Below are 26376 nucleotides of genomic sequence, written 5' to 3' on the forward strand. Positions count from 1 at the left end.
CAAATAACTGTGTAAAACACAGGAAGCAAGCCTCATAATTCAGGTGGATGGGCTGCAAGATTAACAGCTCAGGGAAAGCTGGATGGCAGCCCTCCCTGGTTCATTGACTCCGATACCTAATAAAATAACAAAGGGAGAGTTTGGGCAGAAGAAGCCAATGCCAGCTATTGTTGACACTGGAGAAATGGGGAATTGGATCGTAATTCTTAGACATCCCAGTGCCCCAGAGATGCTCTTTCCTCCCGCAAGGTCTGGGACATACTGCAAAGGTCGGTCTCAGTTGATGAATGGAAGGGGACAAATTGGATCTGGTTTTGCTTCTCAAATATGGCAATGGAAGATACTCAGAATACTGCCCATGATAAGAGTATCTATCTTTATAGCCTTAGGTATGCAGAGCTTTTTTCTGAGGGCTCCAGACTGTTCAGCAGAAGTCATACTGAGGGATTCTGTGTAGAGAACCACAGGGCAGTGAAGCTGGTGGAGCTGACGACAGTTGTGTGAGAAACTGCTACTAAATGAAGCCTGTATTGAAGTCAATTGCCACCCCCACGTTAATGCTGGGAACCAGATGAGTTTTAATGTGCATACAAGAGCTCTTCATCAGAGAAAGGCTAAGGCAGATGAACCAGTTGCACAGAGCAAGTGTCAACTCATTTATAATCCATTTGGAAATCCCTAAATGGCTGCTCATGATAATCTGGGAGTGCTGTCCCATCAGGAGGATCAGTATGTGCATGCCCTCTTCTAATGCTTCTCAAAACACCTGCTACTAGCCTGGTATCAGAGAGTAGGCCTGGGTAGACTGATCCTGGTTGAATCCACAATGGCAGTCATTTTATTATCATTCTGGCTGTGAGGATCTTTCTGGCCTCACTACTGTTTGTGCAGATTTTGCCCGAGTGTTGTCAATGCAGACAGTAATTCACTATCAATTCATACAACAATGGAAATAAGAGGTAGTGTTGCCAGCAAAGAAACCTTATGGAAGCAACACAGTTCTCTTAGAAACTGGCAATTCTTGTGTTTTTACAGGTTCTGAGGGCATGTTGGTTTGGGCTTTTTTTTTTTCACTGTTGTCTTTCTGTGTGTGGATTGGCTCAAATGCAGATGGTATCTGGCTGTGGTAACCTGGTAAGAATTTAACAGTGCTGCTGGAAATCAATGGACAGGAATCTCAGTGGAAACATGGAGTCAACAAGAATAATGTGATTTTTTAGCTGTATTCTTTCTGTATTTTTTTAAATCAAAGGAGAATAAAGCAGTTAGGGACCATCTGATCAATGACTGTCTCCCATAATCACAGGCAAGCCTGCAACAAGTGGTGTCTTTCTACTAAGACAAGAGAAACTTTTCCAGCTAACATAGGAACTTTCAAATGTTACAGAACTGTAAGCATTTGTGTTGGTAAGAGAATAAAAACCTAACTCTGTAGAAAGCAGGGAGAAAAGAGTAAGTGGCAAAGAGCATATATTGAGACACCATGAATATGAAGATATAAATAAACGCAATGAACATGCAAGGGGAATCCTGTGGTTTGAAGCAGTGCATGAAAGGAGAAAAACTGCCCTATAGTCTAAACCTCCTCACACCTAACCCAGGTAGATGTCTGCAGCAGCGTTCCTGGCTCGGAGAATGTGCCAAATAGCTCTCTAGTCTTGCTTGATGTTTCAGCCACATTCACAGGACAAATGGATCTCAGCTCCCTACTTTGTTCCTTTAGTGTCTAAAATAAAAATCTTGTTTAATCTTTTAAAAAAAGAAACACAGGTTTTTTTGCCCCTGAACCCATACGAGACAGGTTGGTTTAGGTAGTTTTCTCTCCCTTCCTGTGGAATCTGCTTGGGGATATTGTCCTGTCTAATTTCATACTTGCTGCTCAAATATAATGTGTGAAAGCTCTGTCCTTCCTCTAACAAGATTGTGAACATTTCTTTTGCTGTGTCTTCCTGTCCACAACTGAACAGTCTCATTGGGGAAAAATAGTGGGGAGGAAGGGCAGATAAATGAAGCTCTTCTTTAGTTAGTCTCTGCTAAATATCCTTGCTTTTCATCTTGCAGATCATCAAGCTCGAAAAAAATGGGAATGGGTACCACTACATTCTGGCAAATTTGGTGAGTTGCCCTCATTGGCGTTTTTTGGTTTTTTTCTTTTTTTGCTATCTCGTATTTTGTAAAGCACTATATTTATAGTTACTGAGCTGGACATCTTTTTTCTCATTCACCTTTTGGGTGAAAAAAAATACCAAAGTCCTTTCAGTGTTCTCCTCGTGGGGTTATAACTAGTTTTAACCCCATTTCAGTTATGTGTCCCCCAGGTGAAGTGTTTCACAGCCATCCTGAGAGCCCCACTAAGGGCAGACTTATTAATGACGATGCACCAAGATCCCTCTGACCTTTCAGTAAAAATAAAATATGTGCCTATTCTGCAACTTGGTGCTAAATCAGATTTGACTGTCATAGCTCTAAGGAATTAATTTGATGTAAAGATTGCTTTAAGGAGAGGATTCTGCCTTTAATGCAGGGAGTCGCTGCCTGAGGACAGAGCAGTATTGGGCAGCAGCAGGGCCATCGTTCTGGAGCAATATGCTGTCCTCTCCTAGGAGGCTGGAGAATTTCTCTGCCTCGGGATGTTTGGAAAGGGGTAAGAGAGAGAGGAATAGCCTCAATCCATAGGGCAGCTGGAGGTTCTCCGCAGCAGAGCTCCTACCCTCTCCTCCCCAGGTGTGTCTGTCCACCCAGGGGGATGCTCAGCAGAGGATGGGCTGGTGTCATCAGCCTGGGGCTGGGGCTGGGGCTGCTCCCCCCAGGACCCCTGTGTCCGTGCACTGGAGCCGTTCTTCCCTCCCACAGCTGCGTCTGCGAGGCAGCACGTCAGGCCTGGGGTAATTAAACTTTAAACTACCAATTAGTCAAGCAGTTGCTGCCGTTCTCTTTCTCTCAGTCCCAAGATAACTCTGTAATTTACAAGACAAAAATGGCCACATAATTACCCCGCAATGCCCTGATACTGACCCTGCACTCCGCGCTGGGCGCCTACCATGTAATTACAAAGTTAAAAATGTTACGTTGTGCAGGGGGAGACATGCAAACTATAGAGCAGCCAATAACTTTGGTTGCTAATTTTAAAAAAATTATTATTTGCTGTAACCCAGGTCCCGGTCCTCAGATGTTTATGAAAGTCCCTTCATTAAAGTTAAGCAGGGAAGCTATCTGGAGTAGATGAGTGTGGGTGTCTGTGTGCTTTTATGTATACCCATGCCAAGGGCTAAATGAGAATGATATCACCTCTTCTCTCTGTACAGTTTCATAAGGATAACTACATTAAAGGCATGAGGTGGTCTAAGACTCAGGTGTTGGAGTTTTGAAGGACGTTTCCCTCTGTCTTATGATACAACAGTCTCCCACTTTCAGCCTGAGAAAGCACACTTCTCCTACCTTTGTTTTCTTAGCCTTTGCACAAATGCTGAGAGGACAGAGCTGGCTTGAAGAGGCTGCATACTCAGCCAACATAGGTTATAAATAATTAACTCAGAGCAAAAGGCTTTTCATTTCCCCAGCCCCTCTGCAGGGAGATTCTGCTTCACAGTTGCAGCTCAGTGGAGGGTGCTTTGGGTCCCTGGGACCCGCACAGTATGACAGGACCACCAGAATCCACTATTACTAGCTGTGCTTTTCAAGCAGCTTTGATTTGGGGGGAGAAGAAGAAGAGTGAAAGGAATTCAAGCTCTTCCCTTTGGTCTTTCCTGCTTCTCAAAACCTAGCATTGTACAACAGCCAAACTACAGAGAGGAATATTTAAAAAAAAAAGAGTAGGGGATAACCAGACAACATGGGAAAACTATTTTAAAAAAAGTCTGGCACCCCTCAAGGTTAAGAAGGCCCTTTCCAGGGCAGGACAAGCTTTGTGATTCTGCCGTGCGCACGGACAGGTTCAGGCACCAGAAGCCAGATTGGTTTCTGTGATGTGCTGCATCCACACGAGAGCTACTCGCTGATCGGTTCAGCAAGGAGAATGGCGAAAAGACTGAGAAGATCCCATGTTCCTGAGACCATATGGCAGTGAGGAAGGACGGCAAGCCTCCCTGTGTGGGGATGGCTGGGGATGTTATAAGAGATTGGCAGAATGTGAGAAGTCAGCGTCTGTCAGGGTTAAACCATAGTGTGGATGCTCTGACCTGAGAGATCACAGTAGATTTTACCCTCTCCTAAGGACATCTCATTGCTGGATTAGTGCCTTCAGAGGGTGTAACATGCTGTAATTTATTCTTACTGACTCATAGTGGATAGACCTTAAACACCCCATATTTTCCCCTGTAGACAAGTCCTAAGATGACAGGACGTGCATTGCCCACACACACACACATACCCTCATGTGCACACCCGCACGCCTAGGAAACAGCCCGATTTTGTGGAAGTGGCTCATTTTGGAGTACTGGGTCATAAGAGAGTAAATTAAGAACTCAAAACTGCAAGTGCCTGAACATTTCCAAATGAGTTATTTTTTGTCCCTTGTGCTGATTGATGAAGTCCTGATTTTAGGACTCTCATCCTATATGAAGACAAGGCTCCCAGCCCTGGCTGGGACAGGCTCTGCCTTATACAAGTCAAGTGAGTCCTCAGCTGGTTCGTAGCCACCAAGTTACCTGCACCACCCGGAGCAAGGGGATGAGTTTTCAATACCTGCCTTTTGCAACACTGCCTAACCTTCTTGGGCCCTTTCCCATGGGGAAACAGTTATGGAAATGACACACTGGAAGCAAAAACTGGGAAATATTTATGGATAACCCCACTGAAATTCTTAATTTTGGCTATATGCTTGTTCAGAGCTATATTCAACCAAAAAACAAGCAGCAGCATACTGCTGCCCAGTTACAGCAGCTCCAAACTGGTGTTACATCAGGAATGCAGAACAAGTGAGTTTGCAAGGCAGTGCGCAGGCTGAATAAGGCCTACAAAAGTCATCCATGGGCACATTTTGAACACAGAGAAATTCCCTGTCTGGTCACAGACAATTCATGAACAAAGAGGAACTAGCTTGCATTAATCACTGCTTGTTTGCCCAGCGGTTGCTGTCGGGTGAGCTGTAGTAAAGCACCAAGCAGAATCTGACAAGTAGCAGCAAATGAAAGCTAGTATTTCCTAGCAGGAACAGCTTGCTTTTTTAGTGAAATTGCTGTTGCCAAGGTGAGACAATATTTCTGCGTTCACAAACAAAATGAAACCATTCTGCACCTTAGGCCATGGGCAAATATCCTTCTCCAAATCTGCTATGCCTATTAAAGACACAACCTGTCTTTTCTGCTCAGCCCTGCCCGTCCCACAAAGGTCTGTCTGCAACATCACTGCCAGGGGAAAGGTTCCTGTGGGCATCCCTGCCTCTCCTTGAGGCAAATTTGGCACCATCTGTAGCTTTTGCAAACTCATGAAAACGTGATCCCTTGACCAGTACCCATTAGAGTTACCCCAATTGGCTTTTACCAGCTGCCAGCCTGGATATTTGTCAGGTGTACTGGCACTGGGGGGGTTACAATCATATCTCTCCCTCTCTCTGTCTCTCTATTTTTCTTTTTGGAACTCAAAGAGGTCTGGCAATTTTAAGAAGTGTTTGTTTTTGTGAGTCTTATTTTTCTAAGCTTTGTTCTCAGTCTTTGAGAGCATCAGTCTAGCAACCACAAAGAGAAAAAATACAGTCAATACTATCAGAGGAACAAGCTTAGAAACTTCTGGGATTCCTTTCTTTTGATGTAACAAGTTTTTTCCCCATAACCTTGGCTTCATGTAGCTGTTTGTCCTACACCAGGGATGTAGGCTGACTACTGTCAGTAGTGGGAGAACATCAGCTCTCTTGGGCACAGGAAAATCTTTATCTTAAAATAAGTCACATTCGTGTGACCTGTCTTTAAAAGAAAACTGTGAAAGACAGCTGCCACATACAGTGTTTTAGCCTTTTTTTCTTTCCTGGTGCATTAGTCCAGGTTGTTCTTCTAGCAAATGCTTTCATTTGAAGTTGAATAAATAAGTGTATGAGATTGCTGATGCTCAGGGTAGCAGGGAAAGGTAAAGATAAAACAGAGTTGATTAGCAGAGTTAAGCATTTTTTCCTGTGCCATTTTCCATCAGCATCTGTCAGTGCTGAGTTAGGACACGGACAGAGTTTCACTTTGCAAGTGGTTGTGGTAGGTTTGGAGGTTACCAGCACAGCAGCTTTGCCAGCACAGTGGCTTGTGCAGGAGTCAGGCAAAATGTGCTGGTTTGATTCAGTTCACTTGTAGTTTAAATAGGGCCTCTTTGACTTTTTCCCCCCAAAAATGGAAGGGAGAACTTCTACACTACAAGGGGTGAGATACAGTGACCTGAGACCAACAGCTGGTGCAGACAGCCAAGAAGGGGTACCCTCCTGAATTGGCTGTTGAAATGGATGTCCACACCCCTGGGGAGCAAAGTTCCCCCAGCACAGGGCAGAAATCAGCTCCCCTAAAGCAATGTAGCATGTGTCCATCCTGCAGCATGTGCTGGGGCTGCGTGGGGAGGGTCTGCTGTGCGCATGCTGGGTCCGAGCCTGGTGCAAGAAGCTGGTATTTGCCACAGCACAAGTGTGACATGCCGATGGCTCCGCTTCCTGCACTGAGCCCCTGATTCAGCTTGCCTGGAGCTAAAATGTTGCGGTTCTCAGTCCCCCATCATCTTGAAAGCTGCCATGTTTATTTTAATCACCCTCAGTTCTCAATGCTGTCTCCTGCTCCCTGAAGTATTGCTGACTGAAGGTACAAACAAGGTCAGCAATACTCAGGTTTGCATCACTAGCTGATGGGAATCTCTCTTTTGTAGGGGTTTCCAAAAGGATGTGTACAGCATCACCTTATTGTCCTAGTAAGATCTCAGGATGCCTGGTCTTGCAAAAATCATATTTTTATGTTGGAAAGAGATGTCCTAAGTTATTTTTAGGTTTCTAAAATTATGTCCGTTAGACCTTTCCTCTTTCTGAGAGGTTGGCGCAAGTAGGCTCATGAGAAGAGACTTGGTTTTCCAGGCAGAGGAAGACAATACAATATATCAGTGAAATTTCTGAGGTCTGCATTTCACTTCCAAACAGATTTTCTATCCTGATTCAAAGGTTATCAAGCAGAAGAAACCCTTATAACATTATCACATCTGAATTACTGATAGTAAAAGACACAGCAGTGCCCTGAATTAATTTTTGCTTGAATTAGAGTGTCTCATGTAAAAGAAAATCATCTGGTTTTGATACAAAAATTGCCCACATGGCAGAATATGAACTGCAGCCTTGGAAGGATTTTTGCAGTAGCTAATGAGGGCTCAAAAGCATGAGTGACTTACTGTGGCTTAAAAAAATCACTGTGCATCAGGTGAATAACTGACAGATTATATTACAGCCTTTGGAAGGAAAAATGTGTTTGCTTAAATCTCAGCAAAAGAGTGTTAAACTAACAGGTTTCCTCAGCCATTTGCAGCCTCCTAATCCATTACCCTGGCTCAACTGACAAGGGGTGACGTGTAAATCCGTAGCATCTTCCTCATGGTGACTTCATCGGTGCTTTTTTCTTGTCAAAACTTGCCTAGCTTCAGCATCCTCCATCAGATTTATGCTTCTGTTTGCTAGACCAAATATTCCATTACTGCTGTTTTGGTCCTTGTAAACTGTGATCAGGTCGTCCCTTAATCATATCTTTGATTGAAGTCCTGGCATCTGTCACTACACGGCATGTTTCCCAAACCTTTAAATCAGTTTCTGCTCTGAAAGCTCTCTAAAGCACAAACATCCACCTAGAGCATCTGTCCCTCTGTCTGGACTGAGCTTTCCAACAAGATGTGTATGATCATTTATGTCCAGAATGTGCTGCAGCAGCAGGATAGGGCTGGTATAAATAGTATCACAAAGAAAATCTGTAGAGCAGTACCAAAGAAAAGTTACTGGTCGTCTACAGCCCGTGTCCTTGAAGTCTGGATTCTCACTTGACTTGGTTTGCTTTGCATCAATAGACCAGGACAAAACAGACTCATCAAACTGCAGGATTGGGACACTGTCTCATAGTGCCCCCTCCTCCTATCTTTCATTTTCCTTCCTTCTCACTTACTCCTATGGTGCAGAGAGGACTCACATGTTTTGCTGCCACAATGAGATTTGACACATTAATAATTCTGCAGAAGAGAAGGCCTCTCCTGTTGGAAGGCATGCTGGAACAACACTTGAGCAGATGGGCTCTTTTTTGATGTACCCTCCTTATTAATACAAAGTGATGGGAGTGAGGAATGATTCTTCACTGGAGAATTCAAGCTCAAAGATAATTTGGTATATTAGGGATGCTCCGTCTGGAAACACTCAACTTCTTGCTCCCTGCAGAAAGACACCAGCTTACCTTGGAGTGACAGGAGACACTTCACATTCTCTCAGCTGATCTACAGCCATTCAGAAGCTATTGTTTTGCTTTGCAAAGTTTCTTATAATCATAAGATCTGCTAGGAGGAAGCAGTCTGGCATTGCAAGCCGTACATGGATAGCATCTAAAGAGACCTGGGCCAGTTTTCCAATGCTGCCACAGGTTTCTGTGGCACCCACCCAAGCTCAGGGTGAATTGCTTAAATGCTTTTTGTTCAAAAAGGAATATTTCAGTGTGCAACTTGTTAAAAAAAACCAAAAACAAACAAACAAAAAAAAAAAAAAACAAACAAAAAAACCAATCCAGCTTCTTCATCCCAGATAGAAAGGGAATAAAAAACCCTAACACTCATTCCTGGGGTGAGGGGACTGTGTTAGATTAGGTTCAGTCAACAAGTCTCCTCCAAGCAATTCAAGAGAAAAGGACATTTTCCATCTCATTCAAAGATGAGCTTTGCCAGTCTCAGGGAGATCTGGAGGCATCAGAAGTTGCAGAAGGAGGAGAGAAAACAACAGTGTTTCTCAGAAATGTGGCAGTCTTCAAGGAGACTCTCTAATGTCCTTTCTCTCAGAAAAAGCCGAGACTTGGAGCAAAGGCATGGAGATTTTAAGCTGTGCTGCAGCTGGGCTGTGGGGAGGTTTATAAGATGACGAGCTGCAGCCTGCCCAGAGCTCAGCCCTTGCTGCCTGTTACCGCAGCTTCAAAGGCAAGATTATACTGCAGGAGGCATCCTGCAGGGAAAGTGCCAGCAGTTAATACCAATTTAGTGAAATACAGAGAGAATTTGAAGGTGTGGGGAAATGGCCAGCTGTCTGTTGATGTCTTGGTACGGAGGTGAGGCTGCTGCTGTCTGTGGCATTCCTGTGAGCTGGGATGATGTCCCAGAAGGAGCAGTGTCACCCAGTGTCCTCAGTGTGCGGAGAGAAGGCAGAAGTTCAGGATGGTGAGGCAGTGAAATACGAGAGTGAAAGGAGAGATGCAGGGAAATAAGTGGTGCTGGCAGATTTGAGGAGGGTCATGCATGAAGGAACGAGGCTTTCCCTACGCCATCTGACAGCCGTCTGCACTGCCCACTCAATGTCTTGACTCCTCATGGTGTTCAGGGTATAAATAAGGAGCTGGCTCATTTCTGGGGGACTTTCTTTGAAAGGCAGATCCTTCGTGGACCAGTTAATCAAGATGGATTCATGAGGCCCTTTTCAAGTCATCAGTCTTCCTGCATTATGCATTTCCTTTGATGACTGAGCCCACAAGCAGTGGAGAGGAATATAAATGTGTGACTTGCTGACACCTCTCCCAGCAACTAAGGCAGCGAATGGGACAGTAAAACAACCTTTGGCTGAAAAATGTTTGTAGTTTAAGAACAGCATAAAGAACAGATGCAGCAAGGAAAACACAATGAGGAAAAAACCCTTCCCAGTACCGTTTTGTTTTCTATTTGGAGGCATGAAGGTCTGTAACAGCTGCCCATATTATTTACTAGCAGCAGGATTTCTGCATGTAATCACTTTGTGAGGCTCATTAATGCAGAGAGAAGAGCCCGTGGTATGGGCTAAAGAGCAAGTTTCCTCCTTTGAACTGAGCCTGGCTGTTGCTCGAACTGTGTGCTGATGCTGTGAGTCAGACCAGGCGTGGAGGAGGGAGGCTGTCTCAGCCCATCAGTGCGGATGGGTCCAGATTTTTATGGTTTATTGTCAGCCTGCTAATTCGATGGCATTCAGAGAAAGCCAGGCATTTTTCAGGCATACGCAAGGCAGGAGGCCGTATTCTCTGGTTTGCTGAGATGATTTTGCAAAGTGAATTTAAATCGAAGGGACAGCTAATCCTGCTGTAGGGCAGGGGGTGGGCTGGCTGATGTGATGTCCCTTCCAGCCTGGTTTTGATGGTTCCCAGAGAACTGTGCAGGCAGAAGAGTTGTCTCCCCCGGAGTACCTACATCCTGGGCAGTGACCCTGTCTGGGGCCCTGGGGAGCTCCGTGTAGCCTCTGGATCCTGCTCTGCTTGCGTTGCCAGGCGTGCTGGCACGGTGCATGGGCTGGAGCGTGAGTTCCTGTATTCCTTTTCTTCCTCCCCAGGGCACTGGCAGTGCTGCCTGGAGAGGGGAAGCCAGATACCTGCGTGTCCAACAGATACGTCCCAAATGGTTCAGGTCTAAAGAGCCTGAAGAAAGTCACATACCACCAGATTCCAGGGGCTCAGCTCATTTCCCTCAACAGCCCACTGCGCTCCAGATGTGGCTGCAAAGTGAGCTTTCTCTAGTATTCACTGGCAAACATTTGAAATGGTTTTGGCCACTGAGGTGCCATGGAGTACATCGTTCCAGCACTGTTCACTTCTTCCTGTACTTGATTGGATGACAAAGGGAAGCATTTCTGTGCTCGTTCTTTCAGAAACTGATTGATACTAAGCATATTGCTGCAAAAGCATGTCTGCTGCCCCTCAGTAGTGGGTTGCAGTCTTTTCTTAGTAATTTTTTTAAAATTTATTTTCTATTTTCCAAATAACACCAATTGAAAACTAAATAAAAGGTCCCTTTTTTTTTTTAACAACATGGGGCTATAGTTAGTACAAGGTGACAGATGATTGATGACTTCTCTACTTGCGAATATTGTAATTCTCCTGTTTTCCTGTTTCCTACAAGCACTGACTGATACTCCAGAAAGACAGATAAACATAGTTAATTCCTGATGCCATTTTGTCAACAGAAACATTTTCAAGAGACAGTTTGCATAATATTTGATATATTCTTGTTTATATGTTAGCCAGCAAGAATTCACCTCCTCAGGGAATTATTTTCTAAAATATTTGCCCTCTAATATTCCCAGTTCATTGGTTGTCATGTCACCCAGACCTGCTCTTGAGCAGTTTTCAGTGGTGCAGTGATTAAAATGACTTTGTAATTAGGACTGTTCCTATACTGACCTTGTACTGAGGCATGTGAAGGAGGGATAACAGGTGAAACCAGTTATTTCAGCAGTTGATAACAGTTGAAATGCAGACATATTCAAGGTTAATGATGTTCTCTATGGTCCCAGCTGCCTTAAACAATTGCAAAATCTTCAGAAGTCTCCATACTTTTTAAAGGACCTGAATTTTGCCAAAAATCAGTGAGGAAAAATTAGTACAATCTTCAGGAAGAAACAGTTCCTTTTGTCTATTCAGATTATTTTAAAATTTTATATAAGGTGAATCCCAGTGCTTCAGTTTCGGAATGGTTTGGGGAAAACAGTGAAAGTGTTTTCAACTGCTGCTGTCTCGTCACTGGTGTCATAATCTTTCTTTTGACTTTTCCTACTTAAATCTGCTTGTTGAGGGGGCTAAAGACACCAGACCTCTTACTCATACTCTGTTGTGAACTTGGACTTTTCTTTTTGCCTTTGTAGGCCTTCCAAGGAGGAGCTGGTGGCACAAACTTCAAGTTTCTGTGTGGTAGTTGCTTTTGACAGATCTTTTTCCCCTGAGTATCTCCCAGGAGCAAAATGTCAGTGTAATTTGGTCCTAGCCATGAATAACCAGTTGGCAACCTGCAAGGTCCCTCTTACAGAACCTTAGGAGCTCTGCGTGTCAAAAAACACTTGGCCTGAAATGCATTAAGATGTCAGGGACAATTATCCTGCTGCATTTCCTATTCATTAATCACAGCTCTGGCTTTCTGAAACCCCTACGCTAGCAATTACAAACAAGATTGATGTAGGATTAACCAGCATTCTGAGGAATACGTATACAAAATATCACTTTTTTTTTTTTTTAAACCTAAATCACTGCACCTTGAAGCAAAACAAATCATCTATTTAGAGCATCTGTACACCTATATCCAATCCTCAACCTTCTAAGTGAATGCCAAATTGCTTATAAAAAGCCGGAAGAAAAAGTGTGAAAGTCTTTAAAGACATTTTTGAGTCACTCCCTCAGTCTGATGCTGATGTCAGAGGGCAATTTAGTCTTCTCCTTGCAAGCTGTCTGTTCCCAAAGCAGGTTTCTATCTAATGGCTTGATCCTGACCTTGAAGCTAATAAGCTAATTAGTTCCCCCAGCCTGTGCACAGAGAGCACCATTTTAGGAACCTGACCAGTGTCTCATGGGAATAATGTCACTTGGCTTTTTTAACTGACACTATCATCATATGTTTGAGAGCAAGCAGGGGAGAGGAACCCAGTGGTAGACTGAGAAGGTGTCTGCAGAGAACATGTACCAGCAGTACATGGTGGAGGGCAGAGAGATAGCAGAGCTCAAACAAGCTCTTCTGTTGCCCAAGTGATTGCATTGTGCATAGTCCCCTTGTTCATTTTCCCTCATGCATTAGGGTTGCTAATGGTACTAGGGAAAGTAATTGACTACATCTCTTGTGCTTATATTCCAAAAGAAAAACCACCAAACTTTAGTCTTTCCCACACACAGCAGCCCAAGCAGGAAGGCAGAGTCTCTCTTCAAGCAGCTGTTTTGTGCAAGGAGACACAGCAAACAGTTTTGCATAACAGCAGTGCTGAAGAGATAGGATCAAAGCTGGGAGACCAAAACATGACCTCTCCTCCATATGGCTTGCAGTGTATCTCGCCTCTGACTCAACGGGAGTGACTAATTCTACAATGCCACCCTGATTCACATGTGTATTTGTCCACTTGTGTTCATTACATGCAGTGGGCAAGAGGTAGGGAAGAACAATAAAGAAATGAAAGAAATGTATTTCATTAGTAAGCTGAAGTCCGAAAACATACTCTTTTTTCTCCCAAATTAGCAAATCATACAAGCTGGCTTTTCTAATAGGCAGACTCCTTTGACAAGCTGACCAACCACTTCTTGATCTGCTGAAAGTTCATTGTTCAAGATTTGTTTTTCCTTACAAATTGTGCCTTGAAAGGAAGTAGCCTCTCCATTGATGACTGAATGCATAAAAGTTAGAGCTGGGTGAACAATTCTTTCTAATGCATTTAGAGAATTTCGTTATTTTCATCCAATGTTATTTGGGATATATTTTTCTGTTATTCTGCTAGCTTTCTTGCAAGTGAATTATTACTATGACTATTTGTCTCCTTGGGTGGAAACTGCAGGATACGTCCAGCTGAGAGCCTGTGAGAAAGGCAAGTTCACCATGTGGTTGTGTTGTCTCTCTTGACTTGGACCTTACCTTACAGAGGGAAAAGATTTGTCCTAAGCTGGTTGCCATAGATAGGCAGGATTCTTCTTACCCACCCAGAGATGTGTTCCTCTGATGAGCTTCCCCTGTTTCTCTCCTGTACTAGGGATTCATGGATATTGACCTGACCAAATTCAAGGAGAGCGGAGCCAATGTAACTGGCTTCCAGTTGGTGAATTACACGGATGCTGTTCCTGCCAGGATCATGCAGCAGTGGAGGAATAATGATGCTAGGGAGCATCCTCGTGTGGACTGGAAGAGGCCAAAGGCAAGTGGTATAAAAAACCATTTAATTTAGGGTCCATCTGGCTCATTTCAAGCTATGCTCACTTCTTTGTGATTGCACAGGGCTCTTTAATCTCACTCTGAAAACCTGCCACTTAATATAATGATGAACATTGTCTGTTCCAGGTGCTTCAACAATGTCTAAATTTTACTAGGCAGGAGTTGCTGCCTGCTAAGAAATACACAAGTTAGTGTATTCACACAGTCTCTCAGTTTTTACCCTCTTCAAAGCCAAGGATTAAACATCTCATACTGTTCAGTATATAAAAAAGAAAAAGCCTTATTAACTCCTTAACCTTTGACTTGTTTACTACATATCCAGTGATAATAAAGTCTTTCCAGATGTTCTTTCTGAGCATTTCAAATCAGTGTGTACAGCAGAGGGGAAATATATTTTAATTCCTAACACAGAAGACCCTGAAGCCGTCAAGGGGTGGAGAGGGGGGGAGGTTGGTTTTTTTTCTATCTGACATTTGAAAACAAATACACTTGTGACAAACACTCAGCAATAGAAATGTCAACGTTGGAAGTATTAGTTTGAAAAAGTTGCAAACAAATAAATCAGTAGGTGATTGTAGGAAAAGGAATTAACGCCTTTCACCATTCATGCTGGTATTTTACTCTAGTTTCTGTACAAGTTTGTGCTTGAATAAACTCATCTTTTGCAGATCTTTTGTGCATTGAAGTAGAGTTTTCTGGCCTCCACCTGTGACCAGAAAGGGTCATCTGTTATTTGATTTTGCATATCTCACATGTACACTGTATAACATATTCCTTAAAAGTTCAGGTTAATGATTCTGATTAAACAGAAAGACTTAGGTAACAGGTGAATGTTTTTAAGGCCGAGTCCTCTTCAGGGAGTTCCATCTGAAGGAAGCTGGGCTAGAAGAGCGAAAGGAAAAGCAGAGCCATCCTTAGCTCTGCATCAGGAGCTTCTCCTTCACTCTCCCATCCTCTGGGAGAGAAGACACCAACTTTCATGAGTCAACAGGACAGTAGTGATTACAGGGAGAAAGAGGACTTCATAGATGGAAGGATGAAAATAGGGCAAAGCGTCTGAAAAGTTGCCATGAGGTGAACCTGTGTAGCATGCCCAAGGTCAGCTCACCCTAACAGGCAACATACTACTCCTCTTCTCTTTCTAGTACACGTCGGCTCTAACATATGATGGGGTCCGAGTGATGGCCGAAGCATTTCAGAACCTGCGGAGGCAGCGGATTGACATCTCCCGTCGGGGCAATGCTGGGGACTGCCTTGCCAACCCTGCCGTGCCCTGGGGACAAGGCATCGACATCCAGAGAGCACTGCAGCAGGTTCGAAACCCAACCAATGTGTGCCCTGCAAGGGCAGCTGAGCATAGCCTGTGGGTGGGGGAAGAGAGGTGATTAGCAGCAGAAACGCTCAAACGACTCGCTCAGGATGAGGAGCTGATTCTTCCAGACTAGAGCCAGGTCTCCTGAAGAGTTCAGGGGTGCATCCAGCAAACTGCTTCTAGTACCACCTGATGTGTCCTTGCCTTCTCTAATTTCTGTTGGAGTTCTGAGATGGAAAAGCCAAAATATTATCCCATAAAATCCTGGGTCCCTATTTTTATCTTCCCCTTCCCAAGAGAGAGACCTGCTCAGACCATATTTTTTTGAAGCTCCTTCAACTTGTTGTGCTTCGGCTTCAGCTCCAGACTGTTAATGAAGCCTGAAACCGTGTGAATTTTGCCTTATGTGTTGACTGTCATCAAAATGTTCTCAAAGCCCAGATTATAGCTTGTTTCATACTGTGAGGATTCGTAAAAGTCTTAATAACTGCCATTTAGATATCTGATAATCTTGCTTTTTCATCCTGCATAAAACTAGATTTTCAGATAAACAAAAATACTACATGAAACTTACAGAGGGAGAGAAAAACAATACGCTTTTATCAAAGACTTAGAAAGGTAGAATAATTTAAAATTTCATTAAATTTCAAGACTAACAGTCATTTCTAGCATTTGTCTTTTCTCAGACAAAAATAGATGGATCCTTTGCAAATACTTCTAGTTCAGTATTATCCAAATATAGCTTATCCCATCTTCTTTCCTTAACTGTGAGAAGGCAGGAAGAACAAAGTTAATTTGGTTAACTTGCATCATGTGTAAATTTCCCCAAGTATTTTGTTTTGATTTGCTTTTGGCTTATTAGTAAACAACAATTCCTTTAAAACCAAACCTTGCATCTGATTTTATTGCCTGGATTCAATTTGTTCCCAAGCCTGTCATTGACTTTGTGTATGACCTTGGGCAAATCACTGTCATAGCTTCTCCAAACCCTTATAATAAAATCAGCCTCCTTGATGCATTAGGGAGATCGGTTACCTAATAAACAAGAAATACTTGGAAGTCTTCTGATGAGCAGTGAGTTCTCAAGCATTTTCCTTTATTCAATTTATGAGAATAGGATATCAAAATTAGACTTGGCTAGAACATACAATTTTGTGTGTGTTGGAAAATCTCTGAAGTTTCCTCATCTCTTCACTAAAACAATTTTAAAACTCTTAGTTTTTCAACTGTAGTGATTTTGGGCAAAGAACATGAAGAGCTATTTGCAAACGTTGTTTCTTTACCTTTGAAAAACTGCAGTTTTCGAAAGATTTGACCAGTTCAGTTGTGATGGTCAAAATAAAAGGTTCTGAAACATGCAAGGGAAGAAGTCTCCTAGGAAAATTTTAACTATGAATTGAATAATCATCTAGCATTTAGTATTGTAGCAAGAAAGAGGCAGATGGAAATAGAATTTATCATTAGATTGAAGGTTTGAGTTATCCTTTCTGTAAAGATTCACAATTAGGGCAATTCTTAGAGCTATTCACAGTGTGCTTTCTCTTTACCTCCCATTTGCTAATGCCTAAAATTTTATAAGCTGTTTAAAAACAAAAAATTTCTCTACTTATTTCTACTCAAATGTCTGGAATAAGCTTCCAAATTGCCTTATTTCTGTTTAGTGTAGGAAGGAGTCATGGATGGCAGGATCAAAGATGAAAAGTAATTTGAAACATTCTGCAATTTTTCAGAAACAAGTGTAACATGTTTCAGGATGATGTGTGCTTTTATTAAAGAGAATTACTTTTTTTCCAGGAAAATGCTCACAAAATATCACTTTAAACCAATATATAGAGGTTTCAGTTGTACTTTGAAAAGATTATGATAATTTTTGACAGATTTTTTTGTTAACATTGTTTGGTTACCACATGTAGTAAGCAGGTAGCTAGTCCCTAACTGCTGACTAACCCTGTAAACCAGAAGACCACAACAGCATCCTCCACCAGCTTTCACAGCAAAAAAACCACATGCCATGACTTATACACAAATGTGGTTAAATGCTCCTTGCCTCCAGCTGACTTTACTGGTGTTTAACACTATTGAAATCAGTCCTCACTATATTTTGTAATGATTCAGGGGGTCTCAGAGGGTGTTAAATGATGGAAGAGTTGTGCTGCAGCCTCCAGGATGGATGAGATAGACCCCTTTTGCCATTTCAATGCTACATGGATCTCACAGGATGAAGATCTCATTCATTCAGATAGGAGAAATTGGTGCTGTACACCTGCCTTTTAGTGTGTATAAAGCTACAAAGCATGAGCACCCATGACCTGAGCTTCAGAATCATCCAGGAACTGAAAATAAAACCGAAGGGGAGGCATGAAAAAGCAGGCACGGGAGTGTTTAAGACAATGGTGCTTTTCTAGTGCATCTATCTTTTATGGGCATGTTGTGTCTTGTGAGAAGGGAAAAACATGTTTCTCCAAATGTCACCAGGAATACCTCTTGACTTGAAGGAGCTTCAGAAAATACTGGCAGATGTTCATTTTCATGGCAAACCTTTGTGATAATAGCTGGAAAACAAACACAGTTTAAGCAGCTTAACAACAGATTTCTTCCATAATGACATATCCTCATTTCTTCACTATGGGTGATCCAAGGATCTCAGAGCACTTAAAAAGGCAGTAAATACCTGTTCCATTTTGCATGTGGGAAGACTTTGGTTGCAGGGACAACAGATTTGTCCAAAGCAAGTGGGAAGGCTGAGAACAAACCATTAATTCCCAATAAATCTGGTGGTGTGAGTACTTCCCCACATGGCCTCCATGGCAACCCAAACTTGCACTCATTTTCCCATGTTCCTGGTCCCAACTGCCCAGTCCCCACACACTGTATGTGACTCCAGTTAGAAACCCTTCTCCATGCCAGGCTGGGAACTTTTGCAACAAGTCAAATGGTCACACTGAGAGGGGAAGTTCAGGACATGGGATGTGATGTGAACAACGCTCTTCAGCTCAGCGGTGTTATCAGCAGAGATTTTATGATCCAAAGTTTCCTATGCTAATCTCATTTACAATACTAAATTGTCAGGTTTTATTAGGCTGGTGCAGAGGTAATTAAATTTGCTTGTTAACTGAATAAACTCTCTATCAAAAGGCAGCAGCTGGGAGCTTTGGCCATGGTTTCATATTTTCTCCAAATGCAGTTCCTGATTTGGACTGACAAATTCTTTACCAAATCCTGACTCCAGGTCAGATTTAGAAAACATGAACAAGCACAAAACCCAAGGAGTTCTGAGCTGATTTATCTTACTGTCACATCCCAAGAGGTGATGGGCTCACACACGTGATCTAGCTCTTATGCATCTCTGATCTCAGTAATAGACCACTAAGTTTAAGAGGAAGGATTTGTAAAAGAAAGGGTAAGTTGAGAGAAAAGCTGTGCACGTGCCCAGGCACATAGAGAGTGAACCTAAGCTAAAGCCCAGTGTCAAGTAGATGTTCTGTCTCCCCTGCATACATCTGAGACATGACTGCACTCTCCATCCTTCCTCCCCTTACCTCTTACTACTGCCAAATCACCAAGACATGGGATGCTGAACAATTTGCTCTCCTCATTGATATTTGTGTCTTTAAGGTCCGTTTTGAAGGATTGTCTGGCAACGTTCAGTTTAACGAGAAGGGACGACGGACCAACTACACCCTCCATGTGATTGAGATGAAACATGATGGAATCAGAAAGGTAAAGTAGAGAGTCACCTGAGATCCTGTGTCAGGCATCAGCCTGGTGTTTGAGTTACGGTGTGACTAGGTCTCAACAGACATTTCTGTTCATGAAAGCTTGTATGTGGAGCCATCATGAGTGCATTCCCAGCTCTCTGCATAAGCAAAGCCAAGCACTAGGGAGAACTCATGGTATATTACTAAAAAAATACAACATATGGAAGGGGTTATCAAGAGCAACAAGGGCATCTCAGCTGTGGGGCAGGGATTTCTACAATAGTAAAATCTTGGCCCACTCAGTCTTGCTATTGGCAGGGCACGTTGGCTCAGGCCCAGATCCACGAGTGTCTTGTTTTTTGTTCTCCCGATTTTCTTTTTCAAGTATGAGCCAAGGCAGAGCCAGGCAGAAGCTGTCTACCCTAACCAGTGTAGGTGAACCCTTTATGTTGACCTAATTCTGCTCTCCTTGAAGTGACAAGAGCTTTACCACTAGCCACGTCCTGACAGCTATACAGACATTTGTGCTGTTGTGGAGTCTTGATCCCTTTCTATATCGCAGGCACTTTGAAAAATCTGGCCTTGTTCAGGAGTGCCGAGCCCTTGAAACACTAAACCTTTTGAAAATCTCACTCCATGTGCTTATGTCCCACCTTAGATACTACCTGTTTGAAGAACAAAGAATTACTCGGTTATTCCGTTGCTAAAGGAGAGCTACTAAATATTTTGGAATGGAGTATTCACTGGAATACCCCCTCAGTCCCCTGAAAAATAAATTACTTGTTTGAAGCTAAGAAAAACTGCAAATAATGAAAGTTCCACAATTACAGCCCATACCCCCAATTCATACTTACACCTGAGAGCAGCCGATGTGAGATCAGAATCCACCACAGTCAAGTGAAAAAAGGCAGATTTCTCACTGAGAAATAAAAATGTCATTTTGAAGGCATACAAAGTGGTCTTCCTCCTCTACTTGGTATTCATAAGAGGACAAATACAGTATTATGTCCAGTTTGGGGCTCTGAACTTCAAGAATTTGGCATCTGGAGAGAATCTAGAGGAGGAGACACAGAATGGCTAGATATCTTGATTTTGCTGTGTATTTACTGACAGAAATTATATTTGCTTGGAAGACATGTACATCACTACCATAACGTATGTTGTATTTTAGATCCAGCAGGTTAGAGATGCAAAACAAACATACGTGTCTCCATTTATGTTGCCCTAGGACAGAGCTTTGGAGCCTCTTTCCTCACTCTCCTTTGTTTTTGTCTGTGCAATGAAGACTGATGAGAAGCCTGCGTACATTTTTTTCTCCTGAGCTGTTACGATCTCTAAGCTGCCATCAGCAGGCTCCTGGTCGAGCCCTGTGTTAATACCCTTTCCCACTTACTGTGATAAGAAATTCGTTTCACATGAGCAGAGCTCAGACAACTTCATACTTATATGAGGTGATGGAAAACCTCTTATAAAATCAAGCCCTCAAAGCAGATAACCTCAACAATGATCTTCTTAGTGATATTCAGTGGCACTCTGTTTCACCTGCAAGCAGTGATAGATCAGCCCAAGTCCCTGATTATTAACAAGCACAACTTAACATGAGAGTTCTTCCCCTTACAACTGTTCGGTTTATTCATAACCCCAAACTTTTCGGCATTGGCTACGAATGGGGTTTTTTTCTCACTTGATTTTTTGTCCTGTTGTCTCAAGATGTCCTAAGAGTCAGTCCTGTGTTCATGCAGGCTTTCAGCTGCAGGATAGCATTCTATCACCCTGTAGCATCTGGACATGCAGCAGGCATGCTCACCATTAGAAAAATATTCAGAAGTCACACAAGGAAAGTGTGAACTCTTGGCACAGGGATGAGGTAGGGAATGGCAAGAATCCCCCAGTACTGTGTGCCGAATGTTTTTACGTGCATACAAGCACTCTGCTACTGTAGTGTATCATGCACGTTATTTTAAGGCTGGAGGCATGGTGTGACGGGGAAGTTCCTGGTCCCCTCCGCAAAAGACATCAAGAATCGGGAGAGGAGATCTCTGGTTGGGTGTGAACATACAGAGAGAGCTGATCCTGCTTGGATGACCCTGTTACCATATCTTGGTTAATATTATAAAGAGATATCAATGAGATATCCTGGTTTTGTATTCGGCAGATTGGTTATTGGAATGAAGATGAGAAGTTGGTTCCAGCAGCCATAGATACTCAAAGTGGCAATGAGTCTACAAGTCTCCAGAACAGGACTTACATAGTCACAACTATCCTAGTAAGTGCTGTGACTTCTATCCCAGCTCTCCTTCTCCCCCATCTCCCTGATGTGCAGACTCCCTCTTCCCCCTCATGTGCCCTCCTTTGTACTACATAATTTTTATAATAGCAATAACAATAATAATAATAATAACAGCACTTACTGTTTCCTGCTGGGTCCATAAAGGTATCTGAAAATTGCTGTGGCTAATTAAATAGGTATTAAAGAGCTCTCATGCTTAAGTGTAGAAAATACAAAAGATTATGACAAGATAGTAGAGGCATCAGCATAGGTAAATTAGGAACATTATACCTGTGCTTTGTATTTAGCCCACAGAATGGGGGCTGTAATTTTGGGAAGGATAAGCTGTATTGTGCAGAGAGTCTGAATCATAGCTTTAAAAACAAATCTCCACTATAATCATGAAGGAGTAATAGGTACCCCATAATGTATGGTATCATGTACTGTGTCATTGTATATGCTTACCCTGCAGAAACATTAAATTTTACTAACTTGTTTGTTGAACACTTATTGTGAGTCTACAGAGAATACACAATACTCAAACTGAGTTAAACATCTTAAGGCTCTCTCCTGTCCAGCAGATTTGATTCTGCCTGTGCCCACATAAGCAGACATGCCTTTAAAACTTCACAGCTCAAATGCACTAAATATCCCTTGCAGGACTGCACTGAAAGGTTTGTTGCCCAAATTCCCCCAGCCACTCCATTCCCCTCAGGTCCATCACTGCAGAAGCTGCACACAGATTCTGCATGAATAAATAGAAAGTGCCACAATAAAAATGACACTTCATACTTCTAAAATAAGCCCACTGTGTGTTTGGTACGGTGCCCTTTGGTACAGGAACGCAAAACTAGGATTTTGCAAGGGGACCACAGGCTGCACACTGGGCTCTAATCTGAGCCCCTGATGTGCGTCTCTAGAATGTGGACCATGGCTCAATATTGGTCTTTTCTGTGCCAGGAAGACCCATATGTGATGCTCAAGAAGAACGCCAACCAATTTGAAGGCAATGAGAGGTATGAAGGCTACTGTGTGGAGCTTGCTGCTGAGATTGCAAAGCATGTTGGCTACCACTACAGGCTGGAGATTGTCAGAGATGGGAAGTACGGAGCCCGGGACCCCGACACCAAAACGTGGAACGGCATGGTGGGAGAACTTGTTTATGGGGTGAGTTTCCAACCTCGTCCATTGTCCTTAGCTTTTGGTCCTTGAGAACACATTCAAGAGCTGGAGTAAGAAGGAGCCCTGGCTTCTATCAGCCTGAGCTGTCTTGAGGACTGCAGCTCTGATAATGTAAATAACCAGCCCAGGTAAAACATTTTAATTTAGGGAGGGACAGCACATTTTGTGCCTATGGAAATGTCAAAATGTTTCCTTTCAACAGTTCCAAGTTACTTTTTCTTCTCATTTTTGCAAGAACAAGTATTGAAAGGTCAAACTTTCCCATGGGTAGAATCTCCAAATTTTATTTTATATTTGCATGATAATCGCACAATGAAAGAAGGATAAGATTTCAAACACTCAGCATGTGACTGGTGAACAGTAGGACTAGACTACTGTCTGTCTAGCCACTTATTTCCATCATCTCAGATAAACACCTGCACCCTACACTTCTAAACCTGGTTCAGTCTGGTAGGTCCCAGTCTGTGGTGTTTAGGTCATCCTCCAGAGGGGTCTAATTTTCCCTTGTAAGTGAAAGGGGAAATTAGTGTAGGGAGCATCAGTGCCTAAGTCTCTGTGTCACTGTGTTGGAGTGAGGGATGATCTGTCTCCTGCTGGTAGCTCCACAGTATATGCCGACAGCCATTTCAATGCATTTCCCTTTCCATTTTCAAGACTGATTTCAAAATAAGTGAAGAGTGCACATCAGTGTCACTGGAACATTTTTCCTCTTCTCCTGCATCAGTTATGCAATCAAAAAGCAGTTCCTGATGGAAGTAAACATCCTGGCATCCTTTTTCAGGCAATTGGCCTTTCCTTGCCTCTTTTGATGTCTGGATGATAAAGCTCTTTTAGTGAAAATCATCTGCATCAGACTGTGACATCAGTGGATAAATCAGACAAGAAGAGCTAGGTGGCTGCAAAAAGAAAATGCTGTGATTTCAAAACAGAACTGGTAATCAGTAGGGATAAAATGGAAATAATCCACCAATATTGTGGGCTGCTCCTTTTTAACATTTCTTTCAAATTGGTTTTGTCTGATTTCTTCTGAGATAGCAGGGGTAAACAGAGATCAAAGGAACATAAGCTGGAGTTAGTAGATATATTTTATCCCGAGAATGCAAACCTCTTTTCTGTCTCCCCTTTTCAGAGGGCGGATGTGGCTGTGGCACCATTAACCATCACTCTGGTTCGAGAAGAAGTTATAGACTTTTCCAAACCGTTCATGAGCTTAGGTATCTCTATCATGATAAAAAAACCTCAGAAGTCCAAACCAGGAGTTTTTTCCTTTCTGGATCCTTTGGCTTATGAAATATGGATGTGCATTGTTTTTGCCTACATTGGAGTGAGTGTTGTCCTCTTCCTGGTGAGTCGCTTCAGCCCTTACGAGTGGCACACCGAGGAATTCGAGGAAGGACGGGACCAGCCAGCCAATGACCAGACAAATGAGTTTGGAATATTCAACAGTCTCTGGTTCTCCCTAGGAGCTTTCATGCAACAAGGATGTGATATTTCTCCAAGGTGGGTTGTCTTCCCCAATGAGTCTTCTTGCAGTTCACGTGGTTTAATCTTTCTGCATGCTTTGGAGCTGAACAGGTTCTTCTTTGACTTTCCTTCCTGAACCATAGTGTAGTTTTGTGAATCAGATTCAGAAAGGATCTAGGGGTTCACAGGTCTCACAGTTGTGAGCTTGGGACCTCAAACTTGAGATCATAAAAATACCATTCTAAATTTATCCTGGGCAGTTCTTTTGAGGGAATTTACAGAAATGCAAGCAAGATTTCTAAAGCCACCCAACTGCAATCAATTTTTGTCATTCATTTCTTTTGTTGCTGTTAAAAACAAGGTCATTCTAGCATTATAGGGAAGCTATAAAATTCCAGTAAAATAGGGAGAAACAATACAGTAGGTGCCCAGTGAAAGGTTAAATGGTCTGTGCCAAAGATTATGGAGTACACTGAGTGGCTTTAGGGATTATAGGTCTTTAGAAAGGTCAGAGAAGTACTGAGTTTTCCCTCTGGCTCCCATTTCAGTCATAGTTCTAATGCCTGAAAGTTCAGTAGGACTCAAATCCAAAGGGTTCCTAAAGGGACTTTTTGGTGAATGACCCTTGTGATTACTTTTGGATATTTTTTCTTGGAAAATCTGGCACAATATAGGATGGCTGGAAAACTGCATGAAATGCCGAAGATATAAATCTGTGATAGAGACACAAGCAGAGATTTATTTGTAAATAATGTCTGGAAATACCGTCTTTCATTTTTGGGAGCTATATTCACACAAGTCTTATTACAGAGATTTTGCCTACTGCAGGAGCCCATGATACAGGTATCTTCTCAACGCCTTGTTCATACAAAGGCATTCAAAAAGAAAAGAAGAAGCATTAAGAGCATAGGAACCAAATAGCTGCCAGCAGGGCTCTGATAGATGTTCTTATTTATTTGCACAAATTGTATGTCTGGTAAGTAATGTCTCTAACAACTGAGGGATCTTTCTTGTAATATACTCACGTGAGGCAGGATCAGAGGTGAGCCAGGGATAAGGTTTTTGACACCTCCAGTGTTTTGTGTTCAGGGCAGATGTTCTTAAGGTTTGTGAGCTGTGGCTTGGGATGTGGATCATATGTACCCATCACTCCCAAGAGGTCTGCTCTGGATGTTGGTTGGAGGGAGAGCATGTGGACAGCTCAAGCAGCAAAGCTCTCGTTCACCCCCTCCACAGCTCTGAGAGACACACTTATCCCAGTTTAGGCTAAGAACATTTCTGGCAAGGTTTGACTCAAATCAGAGGTACTGTCAGTCATGAGAATGAATTTAGAGGCAATATATGCATTTTCTGCATCTGTGTGCCATGGTGACATCTGAAGTGATGCTCTGATAAAAGCAGACAGCAAAGAAGCCTTTTGTTTTCTTTTTTCCCATCCTTCCTTTTTTGGGCTTTGTCTCCCTTCTCTTCAGAGGAAATTCCAGCAGAGATATGTGTCGTGTGGGTGAACACCCAGTAGGCAGAAGTTAATTTCCTGCATGCTGGCGTAGCATCAGAGCTTGGGGGACGAGGAGGCACAACTCCATCGGCAAGTGGAGACAATTCTGCACAGCTCAGCACAGCTCCCGCGGGATGGCGGAGGGAAGCCAGGCACCAGCTTGTTGGCTATTGGATGCCAATTTGTCCAAATATTAATGAACTTGGTATAGCAGGGAAATAAGACCCTGCAGGGCACTTTGATAGTGAGAGCTTTTATGAATATGTTTTATCATCTGATCATTGATTAGTAGGAGTCCAGGCGGAGCATTCAGAAAGTCTTCCCAGCAGGGGGAATTTCAACTTTATCGCTGTCTGGTAACACATCCCCGTGCATTAGGATCAGGTTATTGTGATTTTCATTCTCATTGGTGTTCTTGTCATCATTATTCTTGTTTAGGAAAGAGACTGTCTTCCTTTGGGGACATTTCAATAGCCAGTTTCTGTTCCAAGGAGGAGTGTGGAGAGGTGAAAAGCTGAGACTTTGTGGAGTAACAAATTTGGAAACATCTTTATTAAAAAGTATCAGGGAAAGATCAGTGGTTTTGATTCAAATAACAAGATTTGCTCTAGCTAAACAACTTGCTTTGAATCACAATTTCAAAGTGTTGTTTTATTTTGCTTTGAAATGTGAAATGAGAATGATTCTGTTGTTGTTTTAACGTTGTTAATTTGATCATCTTGATAATGAAAATTGCAATTTCATTGAAACCAATATTTTCCCATGGAGCACAAGAGCACTTTCTGACTACAAATATTTGCAAGAAGAGAAAATTTGAAAAACAAAATATGGGAATCATTATAACTCCTAGTAATCTGAATACAGCTCCTTGAGATGGTTGCAAGTGACGGGGGACATTTCTGTGAAATGTGAAAGCAAGGAGGAAGCAGAAGAGTGAGAATTTCTGTAGGATGTTGTTGTACAGAAATGCTCTGAGCGCGCTCTGTATTTCACATGCATTTTTCACACGAACCTAGTGCAGGATTTCTGTGACGCATCACTTAGAAATGAATTCTTGTTAGAACAACGTGGTGGGCAGGTGGGGATCTGCTCTATTCCAATATATCTCCTATATGGTTGCTTCTAAACTTAT

General features: G+C 42.6%; 1 protein-coding gene across 1 annotated transcript in view; it reads left to right on the top strand.

Annotated features, from left to right (window-relative positions):
* GRIA1 (glutamate ionotropic receptor AMPA type subunit 1) overlaps positions 1-26376 on the top strand; it is a 128950-nt gene that overhangs the window by 67047 nt on the left and 35527 nt on the right. The window contains exons 5-11 of the mRNA XM_074838587.1: positions 2062-2115; positions 13643-13804; positions 14967-15134; positions 18749-18853; positions 20987-21097; positions 22061-22267; positions 23412-23782. Coding sequence (XP_074694688.1) covers positions 2062-2115; positions 13643-13804; positions 14967-15134; positions 18749-18853; positions 20987-21097; positions 22061-22267; positions 23412-23782 — 1178 coding nt within the window. The remainder of the gene's footprint in view (positions 1-2061; positions 2116-13642; positions 13805-14966; positions 15135-18748; positions 18854-20986; positions 21098-22060; positions 22268-23411; positions 23783-26376) is intronic.

The sequence above is a fragment of the Strix aluco genome, chromosome 13 (assembly GCF_031877795.1).
Source record: "Strix aluco isolate bStrAlu1 chromosome 13, bStrAlu1.hap1, whole genome shotgun sequence".
NCBI lineage: Eukaryota > Metazoa > Chordata > Aves > Strigiformes > Strigidae > Strix > Strix aluco.